Source organism: Leptonotus elevatus, chromosome 12 (genome assembly GCF_054856555.1).
Source record: "Leptonotus elevatus isolate MCC_2025b chromosome 12, RoL_Lele_1.0, whole genome shotgun sequence".
NCBI lineage: Eukaryota > Metazoa > Chordata > Actinopteri > Syngnathiformes > Syngnathidae > Leptonotus > Leptonotus elevatus.
Window position 1 is genome coordinate 11,581,779 of NC_141250.1, and position 22,722 is coordinate 11,604,500.

General features: G+C 40.5%; 2 protein-coding genes across 4 annotated transcripts; one reads left to right on the forward strand and one right to left on the reverse strand.

Moving 5' to 3' along the window:
* Positions 1 to 965: 965 nt before the first annotated feature.
* LOC147164571 (immunoglobulin superfamily member 3-like) lies at positions 966 to 17,827 on the reverse strand. Of its 3 annotated transcripts, none has more exons than XM_086091907.1 (11): positions 17,768 to 17,827; positions 16,012 to 16,088; positions 14,246 to 14,352; positions 11,832 to 12,197; positions 11,342 to 11,758; positions 9,201 to 9,605; positions 7,522 to 7,881; positions 7,082 to 7,453; positions 3,005 to 3,385; positions 2,522 to 2,929; positions 966 to 1,388 (listed from the first exon to the last, which is right to left on the reverse strand). In XM_086091907.1, exons 4-11 carry the CDS (start codon positions 12,046 to 12,048, stop codon positions 1,192 to 1,194), a joined length of 2,757 nt encoding a protein of 918 aa, XP_085948033.1. In that variant the 5' UTR covers positions 12,049 to 12,197; positions 14,246 to 14,352; positions 16,012 to 16,088; positions 17,768 to 17,827; the 3' UTR covers positions 966 to 1,191. The 3 variants fall into 3 exon arrangements, with proteins under 3 accessions (XP_085948033.1, XP_085948032.1, XP_085948030.1); XM_086091906.1 differs by lacking the exon at positions 17,768 to 17,827 and adding an exon at positions 16,474 to 16,545; XM_086091904.1 differs by lacking the exons at positions 14,246 to 14,352; positions 16,012 to 16,088; positions 17,768 to 17,827 and adding an exon at positions 13,178 to 13,300.
* klhl6 (kelch-like family member 6) lies at positions 14,110 to 22,568 on the forward strand. The gene is made up of 7 exons (XM_086091908.1): positions 14,110 to 14,474; positions 15,912 to 16,077; positions 17,735 to 18,184; positions 19,601 to 19,838; positions 20,039 to 20,241; positions 20,457 to 20,670; positions 21,817 to 22,568. The coding sequence occupies exons 1-7, from the start codon at positions 14,233 to 14,235 to the stop codon at positions 22,122 to 22,124; spliced, it is 1,821 nt and encodes a 606-aa protein (XP_085948034.1). The 5' UTR covers positions 14,110 to 14,232; the 3' UTR covers positions 22,125 to 22,568.
* The last annotated feature ends 154 nt before the right edge of the window (positions 22,569 to 22,722 follow it).

A 22,722-nucleotide genomic window follows, 5' to 3' on the forward strand; every position in this document is an offset into this window, starting at 1 on the left:
AATAAAAAATAAACACGCATGCAAACACGGGTGCCCTTTTAGTGCCCTTCTTCAATGGTGTAGACTCCACAGTCTCCATTTTGCTGCAGTGGCTCCGTTTTGAATACAATTTGTCAAGTTTTTTTTAATAGTGCATTGAATCCAATGTTTTTTTGGGATTATGAATGTTTTCCCTGTTACTCATTGTCTGCACAGCTAATAAAGGATCAAAAGGATGCAGGCAATGTCCAGAAACATCCCTCTGCCCTTCCATCTTCCTGTGGCTCGTTTGAAGAAAATAACCTCCTGAATCATTCGACAGTTTGAGGATGCCAAATAAAAGTGGGCTAAGATTGTTTACCCAAGTGGAAATCCTTCAGGCAGGCATTTAATCTCACACTTCTTCTTTCATTTCTGATGAAGAGTGCTGCAGACAGCCATAGCAGGGAAATACATTTGACTTGGAAAGCACTCACGCGCGCACAAATTTCACAAAGTCCAACTATAGTTTTACAGAGTTAAAACGCAGAGAAAACTCTGCTCTCCTCTTCCGACGTGTGTGGTTAACCTCTTTAGGAGGTCATGTGACGTGGTGTCGAAACACCGTCTGGCCAAATATGAGTCGCACTCGCGCAGACGCGCACGCAAGACAGACGCACGTTACTGAAGAGCGCCAGACCAGTCAGCACACATCCTTGCACGTCTGGCACGTCGTCATGCAGAGCAATATTTCATTTGGACCGCAGTTGCGTCTTCACACCCGGCAGATGAACAAGGTGTCTGCTTTATGGTTCATGCACATCAATATGCATCTGACTTTTTGGAGAATTGGACAAGAGAACACATTGAGATTTTGTCACTTGCCATAAAAAAAAAATATATATATATATTATGTTTTTCTTTCAAATTACTGTAAAATACCTTATATTTTTTTGCACATTTTTTTTGCATTTGATACGAGTAGAAAGTAGACAATTTTAGTCACATTCCATTCTATACACTCATTTCAATTTATTAATACAGATTTGAGACATTGACCACGACTACATTTGGGTGACGTACTGTGAGTGGAGATTGTTATTTTCCGCACTTGCACTGGGCCAAGTAACACACTAATCCGCTCTATCCAGCAGGTGGAGCTGCAGTGGGGAGAGAGAAAAAAAGCTTGCAAACCTAAAATGAAAACTGAAGAAGACTTGACGTTATATTTCTTCAGTCCTCTGCACTGAGTTTCGTTTTCAGTTGATGCTGCTCCGTCCACAACGACTGATCTGGCTTCTTTTCGGACGTCTTGGCCCGACGGAGCTTGAGCACCAGCACAAGTATGATCAACAATGAGCAGAGCACAACAGCCACAGGAAGGCCGATCCACATGCCCGAATGACATCTGGAGCGGGCTTCATTCTCTCCTGCACAGACGGTAAAGAGTCACATGACTTCTTCCCATGTACACTATACAAGGTTTTTTTACTCCCCGCTTTTACCTACTTAAGTCAAATTCATCATTCATAAAACCTATAGGGATGTTCGATTCAACTTTTTTTCAGACCGATACTCTTAGTAGTCAGCGATACAGAGTACCGATACCACTAGTACTTTTGATACATAAAATTTCCTAAAAAATGAAAACAATGACAGTTTTAAAGAAAGACCTATACATCCCAATATAGCATCTTCTCTTAAAATTTCATGAAATAAAATAAAATTGTATATTGTTCTACCGTCCTGATCGTAAAGCGGCCACAAGAGGTCGGCAGATACTAGAGTGCCGATACATTGAAATAAAATATAAGGTATTGGCCCAATACTGATGCTGTACTCTGTACTTGCCAATCCCTGAAAAACTATAATCATAGTCTAAATATGCATTTTATTATAGAATGCACATTATAATTTTGCTTCTATTGCATTTATCAATGTTTTTATTTTAATTTTATTTTGATTCTATGTCCTATCTATTTAGCCTGGTTTATTTCAATTTTGCACATTTGTTCCCTTTGCAGTAATGATTGGTCATACCAAGCCAAGTACTTAATTAATATTGTTTGAATGTGGAGGGGGTCCTGCGACGTAACCAAAAAACTGTACCGAAGTCAGAAAGCACCGTAAGCTAACAGAAACTTAAGAAATAACGATAGCAAATATTTGTACGAAAAACACTTTTAGGCCATATAAAACAATACAATGAAAAAAGTAAGCATGACAGTAAATGTGCCATGTGACTAAGGATGGGCGAGTACCATACACCAGGTATCGGTATCGGTGCCGAAAACAACCTTATTTTAAGGTATCAGTACTTGTGGAGGCTGCCGATAACAGCCACCGATACATAAGGCAAACAAGATCTGACATTGAATAAATCCTCCTCTGCCGTAGTTTGACACATCGGCGAATCATCATTTTTTGCTCACAATGAAATTTTATATATCAAAGGTACCGGTGATTACTCAAAGAGTGAATACTCGGAACTGGTATCAGTTAAAAAAAAAAAACATACGTAAAAAAAATAAGTAAGATAAAAAGCATAATATCCTAATCATACCTGTAACTTTTACAGACAAAGAGATGGGACCGCCGTCGACTGACGCCTTTTGCTCCCATTGGCCTTCTTGCGCAAGCTGGTACTGCTCCACGCGACACTGGTACGTCCCGCTATCCCTGTCGTGGATCCTCTGAATTTCAAGACCGAAACTGCTCCGGTTGGGTCTGGAGAAACGAAGCCTCCCCTGCAGGTCGCGAAGATTCTTGCTCTCCGGATACTTCAGTAGGCCCGTATGATCGAGCTCCAATAGCGGAACAGCAGTAGATCCGAGTCTGGTGTAAAACCAGGTGACTTTATGGAAACAGGGCTCGCCGGATGCACCTGAGATCAACTCGCACTTGAGTTGCGCGTTGTCTCCTTCTTTCGCAAGGACCTGCTGCTCTTTGGCATCCAAAAGAAGATCATTGGCTTGGACAAAAGAGAAATCCGAGTTAATCCAGAAACAAAATAGTTTGGGTGCATTTAAAAAAAAAAAAATCTCACCAGGCTCAATGAGTGTCAGTTGAATGGTTCCACAAACTGGGGGGAGATGATACCATTCGCCACGAGGATCTTGTAGCCACTCCTCCACCTCACACACGTAAAAACCTTGATCTGAAATCTGAGTGGTCCGAATGGTCAACTCAAAACCGGGACCCTTTGTGTGCCGCATGCTGATCCGTTGCTTGTGATCCGCAGTCGATGTGACCAAGGAGTCTCGATCCGAGCTTAAAACGGTCGCATTTTGGGTCCGTTGCTGTCGAATCCAGGAAACGGCGTAACGAGAAGATCCAAAGCGAGATGAAGTAATTAAGCATTTGATGGTGACGTCACTGTTGATATTTGTGGTCAGGGCAGGAGTGGGAGTCAGAATGAGGTCGCTCTCTAAGAGATGGGGAGACAGGCAACAGGTTTTGGGGTTTTGGTTGTATACAGCCTTGTGGAATCTGTTGTTCTGATTTTGTTCCTTTTCAATCATTTTAAGTTGTCAGTTTCAACACCCTCTGACCACCTCCACAAACTTATTGAGTGCATGTCCATACCTAATTCTGGTACTATTAAACACAATTTCTATTAGGTTTAGGTTTCTTTTCTGACAGTAAAAAAATCAATCCAAAGAAACCAAAAGACATCACAACAAACCACGTTACATCACGCAGGTTAGGGTTATTGCTCTTAATGGTCAATGTGTAAATAGGTGTGAATGATTTAATACGATGAAAGTCAACCCGGTGGGTAGTAGGTCATGTCTGGTCGGTGCTGGATTTCACTTTCCTTTCTTTTCTTTGATCCTTCCTCGGGTCTCCTGACAACCTCACGACTCTAGCTGGATTCTGAAGTATTCGGTTTAGGTGAACGGTATGGGATTTTGAATAGGTTTTAGGTGAATTAATGAGTACACACGCACGCACACATACACACGCACAATGAATATTTTTTTTTTAATACAATTAAAAAAAGAGAGAGAGCAATGATGAGGACATGTCGAATCGGTAAAATTACCGAATTAACAATACTGAGCTCTCTCGCTCTCTCTCTCGAAAAAAAAGGAATACGATGAAAGTCAAGGTGACATCAACTAGTCGCTGATGACATCATTGTTGTTTTTTCAGTACACGAAAAAAAAAAATCACTGGATGTGCGACTGCTTTGCGATAGTTTATATTCGCAGAGAACGAAAAGATCATTCGACAAATTTACACATCGGACACAACAGCATCGATGTGGGCTGGGTGAAAGCTGGGGGGAAAAAAATAATCCTTTTGCTCATTGAGCTTGCCGCTGGGACAGCCAGGTAACCTGGCCAAACAGGGAAACCTGTCCTCATTGTAGGCCCGCCAAATGGTTAGGCATGGTGGGAATTTGTGCTGCTTGAAAATAATCACAGACCTCTTTGTGTGTGAAGCAATCATTTGAACTCTTCTTCTATTTTGATAGAAAAATGGAGCCTGTGTTTTCCCTATTCCTGCTCTTTTCTTTCTAAAGCTGAACATTCAATACAAGAAGACACTTTTAGTCAATTAAGATGACACTTATCAATCTGCCTCTTTTTTAACACAACAATAAACGATTAGTGACTAATCGATGTCACACTCTCTAAAAACCATTGTGGAAGTAATAAAGTCGACAAATTGACTAGTCGACCAATCTGTGCAACTGCTGCTCTATACAAGCTGATGTGAACACTAAAGTAACAATATCACTTGTTTACTACTTGACACCATTTTCCATTTTTTTGTTCTCAAACCCGATTGGGACAGATGAAGCAGATTAGAGTCAATTAACTTTTCCCCCCACAGATGAAGTTCATTTGGAAATTGGAACCAGATGATTTGGACTGCGCCCGAGTTTGGTTACTTTCTTCACACCTAAAAGAACCGATCTCAGTTCACCTTAAACTGACTGACGTGAGAACATCCTTTGAACGAAGGCTCGGTTTTGCAAGTTTGATTTAGTCAACTGTCACTTGTTTCACCACAGCTGAACTGTGCGACCATGTTTGAGTGAGTTTGCAGTCAAGTTGGATTGCTTTGTTCATGACTGACTAAACAAATGGCAGAAAGTTGCAAAACAAACTACCCAGCGAACACGCACAGTTGGGGCCCATATGGGCACCACTTGGTCTAGTTGGGCTTCGGCTGGGCATGGGCTTAAGAGTGGGCAGTAGATGGGTGAAAGTAAGTATGGGCAATAAGTGGGCTCTGGCTGGGCTTCACTCCAAAATATAAAAAATGTGTATAGTAACAGCATGCGCGACAGAGCTTACTACCTGGCCTATATTTCTTTACAATTAAGTAAGATTTTCTTTTGGAAAAAATGCACGCAAAAAATGTATATTGACACCTTCTTAAAATAGTCCTCTTTTTCAGATTTTTCAGCAAACAAAAAAATTAACATCAAAAGGAGATGATTTATATACATTTTTTTTTTAATTTGCAAAAAAGAATGACTTAGGCAATTATTTTAATAGGGTGACGATATGTATTATTTGGACTATTAATGGGCCATTAATCAAGTTTGATAGCATAAAATTAATATTCAAACCTAGAAGAAAGCGCTGCGCAGCATTCCAAAAAGATATGAGAAAACTCCTTCCACTTCGAGTCAATTAAAGGAAGTCTGCTCGCTAGCAACATTTTGCCACCTCAACAAGTACTTCAGGCTCCAGGTTCATTTGAGTTGAAAAATGAACAATTCTGTTTGACAGTGATGGAACACTGACCATTTGTTGTTCTTTGGCGTTCAATAATAATAAAAAGGTAATTGATCGTATTATTGGTCTCCTTGTTATTAAAGCTTGGGAGATAACTGGGTTGCCCTTGTGGGTTTTAGCCAGGGCCCATATGAGGCACAACTTGAGCCCATCTGCACAGCAAAAACTGGTTCAAAGTACAGGGTGATTCACAAAGAATACACCCAAATTATTACACAATATTTCAAAAATAAAAACTCTAGCTTGGACACACGTGTTGCACATACGGTACCTTCAAGTTTGTATTTCATGTTTTACAAATGCTCAATGTGGCCACCAGCGGCAGCACAGACAACATCAAGCCGATATGAGAATTCATCCCAAACCTCAGGATGTCGCAGTCCACCGTATTGTTGATTTCAGCTGTTATTTGATCTTTTAGGTCATCGATATTTGCTGGAAATGTTGGAAAACATTTCTCCCTTTGAGATGAGTTGGCACCATTTTCCTTTTCCTCGCTTGTCACGGGAAACACTGACATTCGAACAAATTGAATTTGGGTACTGTAAGAAATGTTCACTTATAGAAGAGACTTCCCCAAAAATGTAACTGTTAAAATTTTGATCTTAAATCACTGATAGGCCCATATCACGTGGAATGTATTTGCAGCATCAAATTTGTCATGTGGCTGTACAGCTCAGTGGTTAGATTGTCTAACTTAGGTTTCCCAGTCCCCTGGTTCAAATCCCTGTCATGGCAATGTTTTGCTTTATTGTTTGTTTTGTTATAATGTATTGCTATGTTTGGCTTTTTGGAACATGCCATATTTGTTTGATCTGCTCACAAACAAACAAATCAAATCAACCTTTCGCTGGGATCCAGCTGGGCAGCCCAGATGGGACCCATTCACCAGCCCATACCCAAAACCAACTAAACCACCCTCAGTCGATACAATGACAATGTTGGGATGCTTTTGAGTCATTTATCATATGCTAGCCTGCTTGTAGATGATAGCGCGCTATTCATTTCACTGTCAAAAAGAGCATGTCTGTGCCATTAATCTATCTGAGCAACAAAGAAATAAATACATTATTTAGACAGTCTCTCAATGATCATGTTAACCATGTCTGAGTTTCCACAATGTCTGCTTTGAATCAACAACGTGAATTATGGCCAAGGTTCTTTCTCTCTTGGAAGCACTTTACCTCAAGAAACATTTTATTCCCTGCTGACGTTTCCCACGTTTCGAAGAGCTCAATTGATCCATTTGACGTAGAACGCCTCGTATCTGAGATGAGCTATGCAAATAAAAAAACGCCCCAAAACAGGCCCACAACGAAAAAGCTCTTTTGTGTTCACAAATCAGTCGATTTCACTGGGTCTCTCACCTGGGTTCTGCACCTTGATCATTAGCAGGTTGGATGGCGACAGCTTCTTGTACACGTTCATCTGGAAAACGGACACCTGACACTGGTAGCTCCCTGCCTCCCTATGGCTGGCGCCATTAATGAGAAGGTAGTATATCCTCTCGCTGGGACTGTTGGCAACCCGAAGGCGGTAACGTTGGCGCTCTCCGGACCAGCTGACGGCGCCGTCATAGTACATCGTCAAGATGTTGTCTAAGGTGGAGCCGCCGCGCCGCAGGCTCCAGGTGAGCGTCATGGCGAGAGGTGGCCCTTTGACGCGGCACATCAATTCCACATCATCTCCTACGGTCACAACGCTATTGCGGACTATCAGTTTCACGCTCACAAAGGAATCTGCAACACAAAATGTCGGCGCTGGTAAGGATGGAGAGACACGGTCATGGTGAAAACCGAAAACGAACCCATAGGTGCCACCGTCAACGTGGTCGTCTCTGATTGGCTGTTGGTCTGTTCGTTCCGTTCCGACACCACACACTGGTACGCGCCCGAATCGGCCGGGGTGATCTCATGAAGCTCCAGCACGAAAGTGTCCTTGGTGGGACGCGTAGCTGCGACTCGGTTTGAGACGTCGGCAGCGGGCGTGTCCACCACACCCTCCTGACTTAAACCGATGACGTTGGTGAACGTGGACATCTGCGCTAATTTGCGCTGCCAGCTGACGGACAGCTGGCCCTTGAAGCCGTGTACTTTGCAAGTTAGTGTCAACGTGCCACCTTCGTTGACCAGTACGGTATTTTGCATTTCCACTGAGAGTCCACTGGCTGTAATGAGAAGAGATAAGGTGTGAATTTCGACAATTTGTTGTTAAGGTTGATGAAAAGCTTTTTTCAAAATTTCAGGCTCCGAACTTCCTGTAAGGGGTTTGCATGTTCTCCTGGAACTTGTGCAGATTTTCTCCTTCTATGCTGTTGTATTCCAAAACGCAAATTTTGCCATTTTCAGCAATAAAGTGAGCATTTTGTATAGAATTAATTGGATAACTTCATTCTTTTCCATGTACAATTAACATCTTTAAAAACACATTTTGCTACTTGCTGTCGATTAAAAATGACATCACGTGTGCTCAGGGCTCAGGTAACAACCAATCATGACTCAGTTTGTGAATGTCACATGACCAATAAGCAGGTGAGCCATGATTGGTCATTAGGCTACCTGAGCTCTGCGCACCTGTGATGTCATTTTCAGTCGACAAAAATGGCAAAATGTGTTTTTAAATGTATTAATTGTACATTAAAAATAATGTAACTATCAAATGAATTTGGAGACGTCAACCTTAAACATTTCTTGACAATATGTTATATGTGACCTCACTAGTCTAAACATAACATTCTGATTAACATTACATTCGTTAAATATGAGTTATGCAGCAAAATCCAGCCATTTTTATCCATCTCAGGGCGCGGCCATTTTGCCACTTGCTGTCTTGCTGAAGATGACATCACAGTTGCTCAGGGCTCAGGCAACGACCAATCACAGCTCAGCTGTTTTCTGAAGCCGAGCTGTGATTGGTTGTTACCTGAGATCTGAGCAAATCTGATGTCATTTTCAGTCAAAAGCAAATGACAAAATGGCCGCCTTCTGATACTGGATTTTGCTGTTATTCCACTAATGCAATATTAACCAAAATACCACATTTAGACTAGTGGGGCTGCATGGAACATGTCATTGTCACTGCTTCTTACTGCTGAAAATGGCTTATTGAGTCAAGTATGCTTTTTATTTAAGTCTAAATTATCTATAGGTGAATGTGAGTGACTGTGAATGGTGTTTTTTTATGTTTTTATGTTGACATATACAGTCACTAATGAAGCCAAGCCCTATAAAATGGATGGATTATGAGCACCTCCACTTCACATCACTCCAAACGTATACATAAAAGGCACAGGAACAATTGTAAATCAAGGCGCTATCTGATTACCCTTTTACTTGATTTACAGTTATCACCGTGTTTTCTGCAATTGCTACTGATTGACTACAATGACATAAAAGTTTAGGGTTATAGCTTGTTTCTTTGGCATGTGACTGACAACCAGTGAAAACCGCGGGTGGTATAAATTTGGACAGAAAATAAAAACGTGACCTGTAGCTGAGATGCTAACAAGCAATGCGCTGGAGTCTTGGGCAAGGCCTTGGACAAAGTTGCCATGCTGTCCTCTTTCTTGGGGCCACACTCTGCACACGTACCCTCCCTGGTCTTCAGTGCTGACATGCTGCAAAACAAGACGATAATCTCTGTCCCCGATCCTGCTGGCCCTAAGTTCTCCTTGCTTTTCTCGTCGACCGTTCTCAGGGCTCACAGACAGAACGCCCGTGGGGCCGATTCGGGCGAGCTCGACACCTGCCCGCAGCCAAGCTACAGTGAAAAACTTTTCCTCCAGATTCTGCGTGTCAACACTGCATGTAAGCAGCAGCTCCTGCCCCTCCTGCAGAGATGTCTGCTGCGCCGACAGTCTCACCCCCACAGAGAACTTGTCTGGCGCCGGCTCTGTTCAGCCACAAAAAAAAAAGAAGGAAAAAAGTCAAACAAAAAAAAGAGCCATGATGAGATAAGCAACACACCGCACATCCTGTCAAGAAGCCACTGTAGAAGAGGAAGGGCAAAAACGTTGAACAGATGGTGTGCTTAAGCAGAAGGCCTCACCGATAGCCCACTTACAGAGACTACAGGTGTGCCTCAGGGATCAGTACCGGCTCCATTCCTATTCACCAACTAAATAAATCAACATGTTTTACCTCCTGTACCAGTTTACATTTTTTATGTATTAAAGCTTCAGCCTGCTTTTGATAATGCCCAACCAAGAGTTTTTATGATTCCAAAGTGGCTTGAAACAAATGTTCTCCGCAAATATTTGACCAGTTAAGTCAAGCAATGTGAGTGTGAATGATTGTGTGTCCTGTGACTGACTGGCGACCATTTCAATGTGTAACCATTGTGCTCAAAGTCAGCTGGGACCGTAATGAGGAGAAGCGCTAAATAGGGATAGACCGATAATCGGCCACCGATATTGGACATTTTGACGAACATCGATATCGGCTTTTAAAAAAAAAAAATCTAACGGCCGCTAATACCATTTTGATCTCAGGGAACCATTTATCTAAATGTGCAGTTATCTTTATAAGAGATGCTGCTGACCCTGGGAACCTTGTGAACCTTTTGTTTTTGTTCGACATTAAAACAAAGAAATGTGAAAGTTTACGATTTCAGGTATTTTTAAATTTTGGGGGAAAAAATTACTTGAAACCTATAGAGAGCTGTAGTATTTACTTGTTTAAGTTTTATTTATTTATTTCACTCTAAAAAATAAATGAAACGGGGACAGAAAGAAGTAACACAACACAAAATGAATGACAACACTCACGACATTTTCAACATAACAATTTTACAAAATTACAAAACTGATGAATTCAACAGCATAATTTTGTGTTACATACTAATATCATATATATTTTTTTAGTAGGGGTGTGAATTGCCTAGTACCTGACGATTCGATTCGTATCACGATTCATAGGTCACGATTCGTTTCGATATCGATTAATCCCGATACAAATCTATAAATTGATTATTTTTAAACTCAAATTTAGAAAATACAAATCAGTAAACTTGTACATGTACACTGTAAGATTTTGTATAAAAATGTATTTATCTGAAAATTCAGGCTTATAACTGAGCCACTGCATTTAACAAACGTCTGTTTCATGTTTGAACAGCACTGAAATAAAATATTAAGGCTTAATGTTCCATTAATATAACATTATTCCATGCTTAATGTGTGAATCCTAACCCTAAGTAAGACGTTTTGTTGAATATTCGCATAAAAAATAGATGTTTAAAAATGGATTCGGCCGCATATCGAATCGATTCGAAAATTGTGCGCTGTAATATCGCCATATATTGCCGAATCGTTTTTTTCTAACACCCCTATTTGTTAGTAATTGTCATTCCAATTTTTAAGACTTACTGATAACCTTGGAAGCTCTCTGAACATTTTGTAATACATTTAAAAGGAAGATTAAAAAAAGTTTAAGTTTAAGTTTACATTTTGAAGTCTGAAAATTAGTTCAATAAACATGCTTTTAAGACATTACACCAATGTCTCTTTTTTGTTTTTTATCGGCTTCAAATATCGGTTATCTGCGTCCTTGACTACTAATAATTGGCATCGGTATCGGTCCTGAAAAAAACATCGGTCTATCTCTAGTGCTTAAGAAAATAAAAATGACCTCTTCTTTTGACATCCAGCTTGGTCTCCTCTGCAGTCTTCTGCGTGAGCGGGTACCAGGACAAGTCAGGATCCTCAATCCACTCTTGAGCCTGGCAGTAGATCCAGCCCGCATCCGACGGCTCCAACTGATCCATCGTCAGCCTGTATGTGGCCTCTCCGACTTTATCCAGTCTTATGAGGCCAACTTGGTAGCGCCCTTGAAATTCCATGCCGGGCCTTATAGTGAAGTCTCGGTCCAGGGAGATGATGAGTGCATCATCGTCTGTGCCCTCCTTGCGGATATACCAGGCTACAGACAGATGGGTGTGCTGGACGGTGTTGCTGGACGCTTGGCACGTTAAAGTGAGCGCTTCACCTTGGTTATAGCGAAGTGAGCTGGTGGCGGCTGATGAAACACTCAGGGAGTCGTCAATCACTGTGGAGACAAGAATTGACTGAAGCACCATGATACCAACAATGTTAGTCTTGAATGAAAGGCAACTGACTACCTTTAACTGTTGTTGTTACGCTGTAGATTCCATCATAAATATATTCCGGGTTGATTACAGCACAGTCGTATTCCCCCTCATCTTCTTTCTGAAGACTTTTGATCTCAAAGAGGACAGAGTTGGACGACACATGCGTCAAAGCGATGTCGCTGCCTCGCATGAGGTACACGGCGTAACTAAAGCGCGGGTCTTCGGTGCTAATGATGTTCAGGACCATTGGATTTGCAGGCTTGGTGACGCGGAATTCAAATTCCTTCCTGGAGTTCACGTTGGCGAATCCGCTCACGTTGCAGGAGATGGAGAGCCGAGAGCCCGTCAGACGGTACAGAGGCCCGGCCTGGATCTCGGTCAGCACGGAGGCATTTCCTGAGTGGAGGACAGACATTTTTTAAAAGCCCCAAAAATATTGTATCTCTATTTATTCATGTGAAAGTCTTCTCCACCTGAGTCTTTGCTATTTGCTAGCATTTTTTGTGTATTTTTTTTCTTAAATAACAAATCATCTGTCATTTTTAAGTTATTTTTATGTAAGATGACATTGAAATTATATTAATTCATTCACTGTCATTGACGGCTAAAAACGTCAAAAATACATTTTAACTATTTCTATTAGTTTAACATTTTTTTCCCTCTTTTGCTAACAATAGTATGACAAGCTAGAATTTTTTTATTGTACATTTAGAACAGATATACAATTTGTGATTAATCGTGAGTTAACTAGTAAAGTCATGCAAATAATTACAATTAAAAAATTGTAATCACCTGACGCCCCAAATAATCTTTTCTTCTTCTTTTTTTCTGTAATATGACAAAATACAAATTTAAATAATGAATGGGGACATGTATTATATTTGATTTGTTGCGGGTATAAAATTAGATGATCCACCAGAAGGTAGATAATTGTGTTTTTTTTTTTTAACTATAGTGGTCATTTAGAGGTAGGCATTCTTTTTTATTTATTTATTTATTCATTCATTTAGTTCCAGAATTTACATAATGCTAAACATTTTCATCAAACCTCAAATTATTTTAACATTTACAAAGTAGCTGTTAAGAATATTTAAAATCTGTAGTTAATAAAATTGTTATCGTAAACAATCAATTAGCAGAAAATTCCGTGTTTGGAGTCAAATACAAAATACCCAATAAAAAAATAAAATAATTTTGCGTGCCTATTTTTAAAATACAAAAAGGATCTATATGAATCCTTTAAAAAATCCAATAAGTTATATTTTGCTAATCTTTTATATAATCTCGAATACGATGATAATAATCTATAATAGATTTATCTGCACGATCCCTCAGCAGAGTCCTTTTAAACAGCAGGAATTCAATGTAACACATACCAAAGTGCAAAAGTGTTGCCATGCACAGGAGTAAACGAGGAGTCCGTAAGTACAAAAGAAAGCGCAGCATCCTGAATCAGCTTGTTGACTGTGTCAAAATATGTTTTCACATGAATTAAAAGTGGCTTGTGCTTCCTGTCGGCAGCCTAGAGGAAGTGTGAAATATATCCTGCGCACAACATATGGACCACAAGTCTGATTGTCACTCACAATTAAATGTGCCTGTTTTATTATAAGCGGGGTATTTGAGGCTATTAATACAAATACTGTGCCCCCCAAAAATTGTAATGCCCAATTATGTCATTTGTAATAATTTTGAAAAACATTGACATACACACACACACACACACATATATATATATATATATATATATATATATATATATATATATTTGTATATATATATATATATTTTTTTTTATATATATATATATATATTTATATATATATATATATATTTATTCAGCAACATCACAATCATTCATATACAATAGTTAAATGCAGACTAAAAGACATTATGCCACGTTAAGTAATTATGAGCTATTTCAACGAAATACTGCCACCTATTGGCACTGAATATTACTGCTTAAATAAAGTAATCGTCTGCTTTTGTGATTTTACTCTATAGTTTGCAGATTACTGCAGTATCTAGTATTTGGTTTACTTTTATTAATCTTATTATTTAATATATTAGTATTTAATACAATTGTTACATATTTGCACTTATTATGAAGATATTTCAAAAGTAACTTGCAAAACTCTTACACTTAAATAATAATAATAATAATAATAAAAATACACATTCGCTATGGTTTTAAATCAAGTTTGTGTTGAACAAAGCAGGGGGGTTTTGCTCAACCTCAGTAGAGGAAGTGTCTAAAAACAAATGTTGCTACATACGTAAGTTGGTGACAGAACAGAAATAGGAACTTTGCAAAGCAGCTAAGAAGCAGCAGCAGCACACACTTGCAAGAAAACCACAGGGGTATTTTTTGTGCAGTGCAGGTGCACACACAGACAAGTTTTGTGTGGGAGTTTCAGAAGAGCATGTGAAGATGAGCGACTCACTAGAGAGGACGACAGAGTGCCCATTGTCTCTCGCCGGGGACGACCCGGACCCAGGGAGAGAGAGCGTCACAGAATACCGCTGGGAAGATGGAGGTCTGCCCGTGGCGCTGCAGAGAGGCATGGAGGACTTGCGAGTTAACCTCGAGCTGACTGACGTGGTCGTGTGCGTGCAAGGACATGACTTTCCTTGCCACAGAGCCATCCTTGCTGCGGCCAGTCAATACTTCAGGTAAAAGAAAGAAGAAGAAAAAAGAGAAAGGGAATAAACGCTGCAAGTGGCGATAGGCAAGCCCTCGCAACTTCTGTTTTCAGATTGTTAAACTTTGGCTGCGTTCTCCACCCACATTATAGACATGATGCTGATTGGGCCTCATTTGGGCAAAATCTAAAAGGTAAAGCCTTGGAATTTTCCCAAACCAAAACTTCCTGTTAAATATCAGGCATTCATCCTGTTAAGACATATTCATCAGTTTCGTGTCCATTGGAAAAACTGATCGCAATATATATATATACATTTTTTTAATAGGTTTCAATAGAACGTTATGCTATGCTCCACCCACATTAGATGGAGTAGTGTCATCAAAGTTAGTGTCCTCCATCTATCTAAGATACCTGCTTGGGCTCATTTGGGCAAATTTTCTAGTAGGAGTTCATACAAGCGCTCAAAATGGCTGCTTCAAACTAAAATGGCTGACAATTAATTTTGTGTCAACCCGTTCAACTGGTGTCTTGGGTTAATTTTGTTTTACTTTCCAGACCACCCTGCAAGAAGAAAGTTATATGACAAATTAATAGTAAACTATGATTCCACTATCTGATAGTCAGACCCGAGGAAGATTAAAGCTACGGGCCTCTCCATTCCCAGACGAAGTGTCCAGTTCTGTCAGTAGGTGGAACATATTAATGAAGATCTTCACCACAGGACCTTCATCACACGCCAAAACGTTTGGTCAAGATCTGACCTTGTGAATATGAGTCATTAGAGTTTCCTGTTTCATGATGAGTCATCAAATTTCGCACAATGGCAATAAAAATACAATCTTGTAAATTAGCATTGTCCACCTGAATAGTATGTGTGGTTAAAATTTGGTAGCAATCGGACAAAATCAAAAAATTAAAATGACAGATTGAAGGGTCTTTTTTGAGCATGATATCTTTAGGCTTTTTTGCTGTATTATATACCTACCAAATTTTGTGTTGTCGGGGAAGAATGGATTAAGGGATCATAGTTTCAAACTACATCCACACGAAATTACAAAAACTGAAATTATTCAGTTTAAGAAGACAAGGTACCAATTTGGTAACAGCCGGTCCATATCTTGAGGGCAAATTATTTTGTATGGACCCTTTGTAATGGTCAAAACGATCCTAAAAATGGTTGCTTCAAACCAAAAATTTTAGAATTTGTGTCTTTTAGGGTATCACTTTTGAGAATAATCATGATAGGCCTGCCTACTAAACCTCATGTTGATAAGTGCAATTTTAGGCCATTTCTAGGGCCATTTTTTAAAGGTTCATGGATGGACAATTGGACATGACTGCAAACTGATGAGTTTTTGATTATCGGAAAGCCCTAAAAAAAAAAAGGCAATTAATTTGGTTGAGCACAATAAAACACATGCTCAGGCCTTAATGAGAACAACTTTCTGGCTTTTTCTTTGCTCAGGGCCATGTTCTGCAGTGGTTTAAGGGAGAGTCATGAGAAAAGGGTGGAAATGAAAGGACTGGACAGCGAGACAATGCAGACTCTGCTGCAATATACTTACACCAGCCAGGCCCTCCTCACTCAGTCAAATGTGCAGAATGTACTGGAAGCAGCCAGTCAGTTCCAGGTAAGCATTTCCTAAAAATAATACACCAAATGGACACTTTAACTGGCTACTTTATTAGGGACATTCACACGATCTTTTGAGAGCCACGACAGGAGCTAACTGTCCCCAAAAAGTAGTAATCCTGAAATTGTCTACCTCAAAAGTCAAAACACGATACAGGTGTGCCAAAAGTTTAAGTTAACTGTCAAGCTAAGCATAAATGGAAGAGAATTAAACATTGTGAATTTAAAACAATCACATAGGTTTGGCTTCAAAAATCTGCTTAGCGTAATGCTAACACGCGACAGGTGAGTAAACAAGTAGTGTTGCACAGTTACAAGTATAACTCTATACATCAGATATTTAAACACAAACAGTGGGGCAACAAATTAGGACAGACTTTATAACAATACTCACAGTCACAGGCATATACAGTGTATATATATTTTGGCCTTCAACTGCAGCGCTCTGATTTGTCGATATATCAGTATTATACTGCCTCCTGGTGGCCAAGGCATAAACTTGAAGGAGATGAAATGATGATGAAAAAAAACACTGTACTTTACCTGCTATTTAATTATTTTATAAGACATAGACAGTGCAATTACAAAGCCCAAAAGGCTTGTTTATGCTATCTACCGTCAGAAATAAAACGTGTGAATATATACATGTACAGTAAATGAAAACCCCAAACCCTAGCAATACCCAAAAACGCCACTAAACGTCAGTATGGCTATGCAAACTTGTTCACGTTCACGCTGCGTGTCACTGAGGTATGGAAACTTCAAAGGGCAAGTAGTTAAACAATATTTTAGTTGTATTTTGAAATACAGTAATTAACTTCTTTATACCTGTGACAGTTATGGTAAAATGTTGATGAAAACTTTGCCTGTATAATAATTAAAAGGTCTATGAGAGAAACAGTTGGATGACTTAATTCACTTTTTTATGTGAGTGGACTCATTGTAAAAAGTATCCATATCCATATCCATATGCTATGATCCTATCCAAAGTTATCATTAGACATGGCGAATCATAAAAATAATCTGTCAAGTCCCAGATTTAAAGAAAAATAAAAATAAAAATAAAAAAAAAGGGGGGGGGGACTCAACAAGACCAAAAAGTGAAAATAGAATTAGACTTGTATTTGTAGACTGCAGTGACAGGCAATGGCGTGTGTTGACTCGAAATCATTGTAAGGTAGCATACCTTACTACTTTAACTTGTGCCTAAGGTATATTCATTCTGCAAAATGAGCTCTGTTCATAGACAGCTCTTGTGGTGCCGCAGTGGATAAAACCTGCCACATCTTTATTTTTGTTTTATATTGCACTTGGAATACAGTATACTATTAGCTAAATTTTCGTGACTAGTAACTTTATTGGGATGCATTTTTTAAGTGACCCTCCCATCATCTTCATGGCACATTAACATTATAAATACCAATATGTACAGTACTATTAACTTGCCCTGTCCCAGCCCAGGAGAAAGTAATAAACAGGGCGTTGATGAAATAAATAAACATTAACACACAAATATAAACGCAAAATGGAGTACGATTGTTTATGTGTGTGTATTTAAAACACCTACAATTTTGTCACAAAGTACAAAATTTGTACAAAATCCTTTAACCTTCCTAAAATTGCTATAATGAAGTCACGTGTGTTGTTTCTTGTAGTTTGTGCGTGTGGTGGATGCATGTGTTGGCTACCTGAGCAAATCCCTGCAACCGGAAACTTGCATTGGCATCCTGAACCTGGCGGATCGCTACGTGCTTTCCCTTCTGAAGACCAAGGCTCAGGACTACATCGCCTCCCACTTCTCCCAGATGGTCCATCAGGAGGACTTTGTGGAAATGGCGGCAGAGTCCCTGGGGAACATTTTGCAGCGGGACGATCTGGACGTGAGGTACGAGCAGTGTGTCTTCGAGGGCCTCATGCGCTGGGTGAGAGCCGAGCAGGACGGCCGGCGCCGCTTACTGGCCAGGTTGCTTTCGTACGTGCGGCTGCCGTTGTTGGAGCCGGCGTACTTTGTGGACAAAGTGGAGGGTGACGAACTGATCCGCAGCTGCAGCGAGACCTTTCATCTGCTGCAGGAGGCTCGCACCTTTCACCTCTCCGGAAGGGAGGTCAGTATCCGCACATGGGCTCAAGCAGGGGTGTCCAAACTTTTTCTTCCAAATCTCTATACAGAAAAAACGAAAGGATACGAGGGTCACTTTGACTTTCATCTTTGATTTATTTAACATGCTAAAACGAATCCATCTGTGTAGGTAAAGATGTGAGGTGTTTTTACATATTATAAAGGGTGAGGCCTAATCCCACTAGAATACAACTAGGTCTGCTCCTGTATTGAACAGCAGCAGGAACAAATTTCCACATTCAGAACCAAAACCAAAAAAATGCCATTTAAATGTGAGTCTTACCTAATCATGTTTGCGTCATGTAAAATGAGGAAGTGAAGGGTGAAGAATGACACTGAACTCTATCTTGTCTTTTCCCGCATTGCCTTGTGTGCAAGAACACACAGTTCTGACAAAAACATTAAACACATTATGATGAATCAATCCGTCCATCAGTCATTGTTTCCATTTTCAATTGGTAATCATAAACTAAAAAAGTGACTGATTATTTTGATATTTGTTTGACATTTGGTTATTTTGACATTTAGTTTTTGTGTGTAAAATTTAGCGCCATCTAGTCATTTTAAAAACCTAGTATTATTAATTTCAAAGATATGTTCTATCACATCAACGCGCATTTATATATATATATATATATATATATATATATATATATATATATATATATATAATCGTAGGTCTAGTAATTGTTAATTATGTTACATAGGTCACACTGTGAGCTAGCTTCTGTAGCCGGGGATCAGACCGCCAAGGTCCTTGCCCTTGGCTGCCGCCCAGCCCACTAAGCACCCGACCCCTTTGGCCCCTTCCACCGGTGGTGAGTCCATGGGAAGGGGGACCCACGTTGCCTCTTCGGGCTGTGCCCGGCCGGGCCCCATGGGTGCAGGAGCCTACGAGCCCCACCTACGGGCCTGGCTCCAGAAGGGGACCCCGGTGACCCACATCTGGGCAAGGGAAACGTAAGACCATTTACTGTTTTCATCATTAGGGGTCTTTGAGCTGTGCTTAGTCTGGCCCCTCGCCTAGAACCTGTTTGCCATGGGTGACCCTGCCAGGGGCATAAAGCCCCAGACAACATAGCTCCTCGGAGGGCAAGAAGCTCGGCCATCTGAGAGGGACTCAGAGTAGAGCCGCTGCTCCTCCACGTTGCGAGAAGCCAGTTGAGGTGGCTCGGTCATCTGGTTCGGATGCCCCCTGGACGCCTCTCTGGAGAGGTGTTCTGGGCATGTCCCACCAGCGGGAGGCCCCGGGGACGACCCAGGACATGCTGGAGAGACTGTGTCTCTCGGCTGGCCTGGGAACGCCTTAGGATCTCACTGAAGGAGCTGGTTGAGGTGGCTGGGGAGAGGGAAGTCTTAATTCTAATATTTGACCTTGAGCTTTGTAATATGTTTGTTGTAGGTGGTTTCTGAACGAACCAAACCACGGATGCACCACTTTCTATCAGAGGTGTTCCTAATCATTGGGGGCTGCACCAAAGACGACCGCTTCATTTCCACAGTCACATGTTTGGACCCTCTCAGACGCAGCAGGCTCGAGGTTGCTAGGCTACCAGGCACAGGCATGGAGGAGGAGGCCCAGAACAAGAAATGGGTGGAATTTGCTTGTGCCACCTTCCGCAATAAACTTTATATATCTGGTGAGACTTGGATTTTTAAAATATCTTTTAAACCATTTTAGCGACCATGTCTCCGGTGTGGGAGCGCAGAGCGCTACCAGTGAGCTAAAATTCTGGGCCGGCGACACAGCTCTGTGTCTGTCTTAACTGTCTCATTAGCAGCGTATTACAGGAGGAAAAAGTGTGAGCAAAAGAAAAATGTTTGTCGAATCCTACTCTAGGAGGTAAGGAGACCCAGACGAATGTTTGGAAATACAACGGAGCCCTGGACAAGTGGATGCCGATCGAGCCTCTGATGATAGGCCGATGGCGGCACAAGATGGCCGTCCACGGAGGGAGAGTGTATGTACTGGGCGGGTTCGATGGTGTGCGCAGGCTGGATTCCGTAGAGGCCTACGACCCTTTTCACAACCGCTGGACGCAGGTAAACATTCATCCAATTTTACTCTCATAGTTCCCTAACAAAAATATCAATAAATCGCACCATTATCAGCTACATAGATTTTTTGTGAAAATTGTTATAAAACCAAAAATGTTGCACAGCGAGGGCTTGTACATGCTTTTGATGGAACAATGTCACATTTGTTTTTGCCGTTATGCTACATCACATGACTCCGCCGCCCTATTTCATTGGTGCAGGTGGCGCCACTCGCAGTGGGCGTGAGCTCGTTTGCTGCCGCGAGCTTCGACAGATGGATCTACGTGATTGGCGGCGGGCCCAACGGAAAGCTGGCGACCGATTTGGTTCAATGCTGGGAACCCGGAACGGACATTTGGGAGCTGCGGGCACCAATTCCCATCGAAACCAAGTGCACCAATGCTGTCAGCTTCAAGAAATGCATCTATGTAGTTGGCAAGTTTTGATCCAATATGTGAACGATAAACCACTGTAATCCTGTAAAGACAGGTAGATGAAAACGTTTTCAAAATGAAATCAAAATATCCAAAAAGGAAGAGGAAAAGCAGAAAATTACCATAAAATGTACATGAAAGAGCCAAAAATGTCAGAGAATTTAATTAAAGAAAAAAAGCAGAAAAGAAAAAGGTCAAAAAGTAACCATTACATGTCTAAAAACAAAAGAAGAAAGTCAGAAAATTACCATAACGGGCTTTTGAAATTGCTCCCCCAAAAAAGTCAGAAAATGTATTAAATAAAACACAGAAAAGAATTCGTTCAAAAAGTAACTATAAAATTTATAAAATTACCATAAAATGTACATGCCAAAAACATCTGAAATGTTATTTTTAAAAAAGCCTAAAAAAAGTGTCGAAACACAAAAGAAATCCCCAAAATTACGATAAAATGTATAATAAAAAAAATAATTTCATTTCCAACTCTTCTTAAGTCGCCCTTAAAAATAAATGGCTTCCAGTCTATTTGAATATGTTGCCTTCTCACCTGTAAAAATACCCAGTGGTCGTTAATGCCAGGACTTTGGCACTAAGTTGTGGCATTTTAGGCCAATAGGTGAGTTATTTCAGGACGTAGCAGAAGATCCACATAAAAGGGTAATAGGTGAAGTTGTGCATACCGAGCCTCAAATAGGCAGGGGTTCAAACAGTAGCGTCCGTGGGTGTGTAATTGACACCCACTCCAAAAGGTTTATAATTGCCTCACAAGGTGGCACCAATGCACTACTTATCTTTTAGACAAGGTTTTGGTCTGTCTCATAGAAGCCCCTCCCGTCACGTTAACATACTTCCTTGGCATCAAGATGCCACAGGACAGCGCCAAAGCACTACTTTTCTGTTAAACAGGGCATTTCAGAAAGGGCACAAAAAAACAACAAACAGGACCCTGACTTTTTTCAGCATTCAAAAACATACAAGTTGGATTCCTTACCATTAAATTGTCCAAAGGAGTCAATGTGAGCATGAAGGGCTGTTTGTCTCTATTGTAGGTCCAATTGGAGCTGGGATAGACGATTAAAAAATAAAATAAAAATTACATTGTACCTGTAGATCAGGGTGTCTAATCTAATCCTCTTTGTCGCCACAGGTGGCGCTATGCACACCATGTATTGCTACAGCCCTCAGTCAGACTCCTGGTCCGTTGTGACCACTCTGGGAGAAAGGGCGAGCTGCGCAATCGCTGCCTGCAACAACAAAATCTTCATCACAGGAGGCCGCAATAACAAGAACCACGTTATCTCCACAGTCATGTGCTGGGATGTTGACAAAAACACGTTGACAGAAGAATGCGCCTTACCTATGGGCGTGTCGCACCATGGCAGTGTAACATTGTTGAAGTCATACACACACTCGCACAGAGTAGAAGAACCATTGTCTGACTGCCAAAGAATTTGAAACAAATGCTCATTCACTCCCAGCCATCTTCAATATCGCAATCCCCTTCACTATTTTACTGGATTTTGAATAGACAGAATATTGTGTTCTACTGCTATAAAAACATGGAACCTACCAAAAGAAAGATTAGAGTCTCTTCTTTCATCAGGAAAACAAAAGTATCTGTTTCCGTTTTGCAGCAATTAGCATTAGAATATAGCTAAGTTTCATCATTATTCACAAATCTATTTCAAATTGTGGGGGAAACAGCAACACTGTTTCAACATGGCCCTGGTTGATCTCTTTTGCTCTGCTGCCACCTGTTTGACGTTTTATTTTATTTTTTTACCATTTCTTCAACCATTCTGTGCAGTTGAGAGGCTGCATCAAAGCCTTCTGTATTCTCTAGCATAAATAAATAAAAACCCATTAAAACGTATAGCTACGTCTTTGGGAGCAAATGAGTTTTGAAGTGTCTTCTGTTGACTGTTGAAAGGCTGATATTCACACTTTACTGTATACTGAGTTATATAGACTAACATTTTAAGACAATTGTTGAATATTCTCTTTGTATGTGTTAATGTTTCATGTGTTAAAAAAATAGCTGGTGGAAATTCCT

What these genes read in the sequence shown, in the direction of transcription:
- LOC147164571 (XM_086091904.1), bottom strand. Translation starts at nt 13,247, where the DNA reads ATGCTGCGCTTTCTTTTGTACTTACGGACTCCTCGTTTACTCCTGTGC. An exon ending in GTTGACGGTGGCACCTATGG is followed by an intron (nt 7,454 to 7,521) that starts GTTCGTTTTCGG and finishes TTTGTGTTGCAG; the next exon opens with ATTCCTTTGTGAGCGTGAAA. An exon ending in ACTGACACTCATTGAGCCTG is followed by an intron (nt 2,930 to 3,004) that starts GTGAGATTTTTT and finishes CTTTTGTCCAAG; the next exon opens with CCAATGATCTTCTTTTGGAT.
- klhl6 (XM_086091908.1), top strand. Translation starts at nt 14,233, where the DNA reads ATGAGCGACTCACTAGAGAGGACGACAGAGTGCCCATTGTCTCTCGCC. An exon ending in AAGCAGCCAGTCAGTTCCAG is followed by an intron (nt 16,078 to 17,734) that starts GTAAGCATTTCC and finishes TGTTTCTTGTAG; the next exon opens with TTTGTGCGTGTGGTGGATGC. An exon ending in TTCACCTCTCCGGAAGGGAG is followed by an intron (nt 18,185 to 19,600) that starts GTCAGTATCCGC and finishes TGTTTGTTGTAG; the next exon opens with GTGGTTTCTGAACGAACCAA.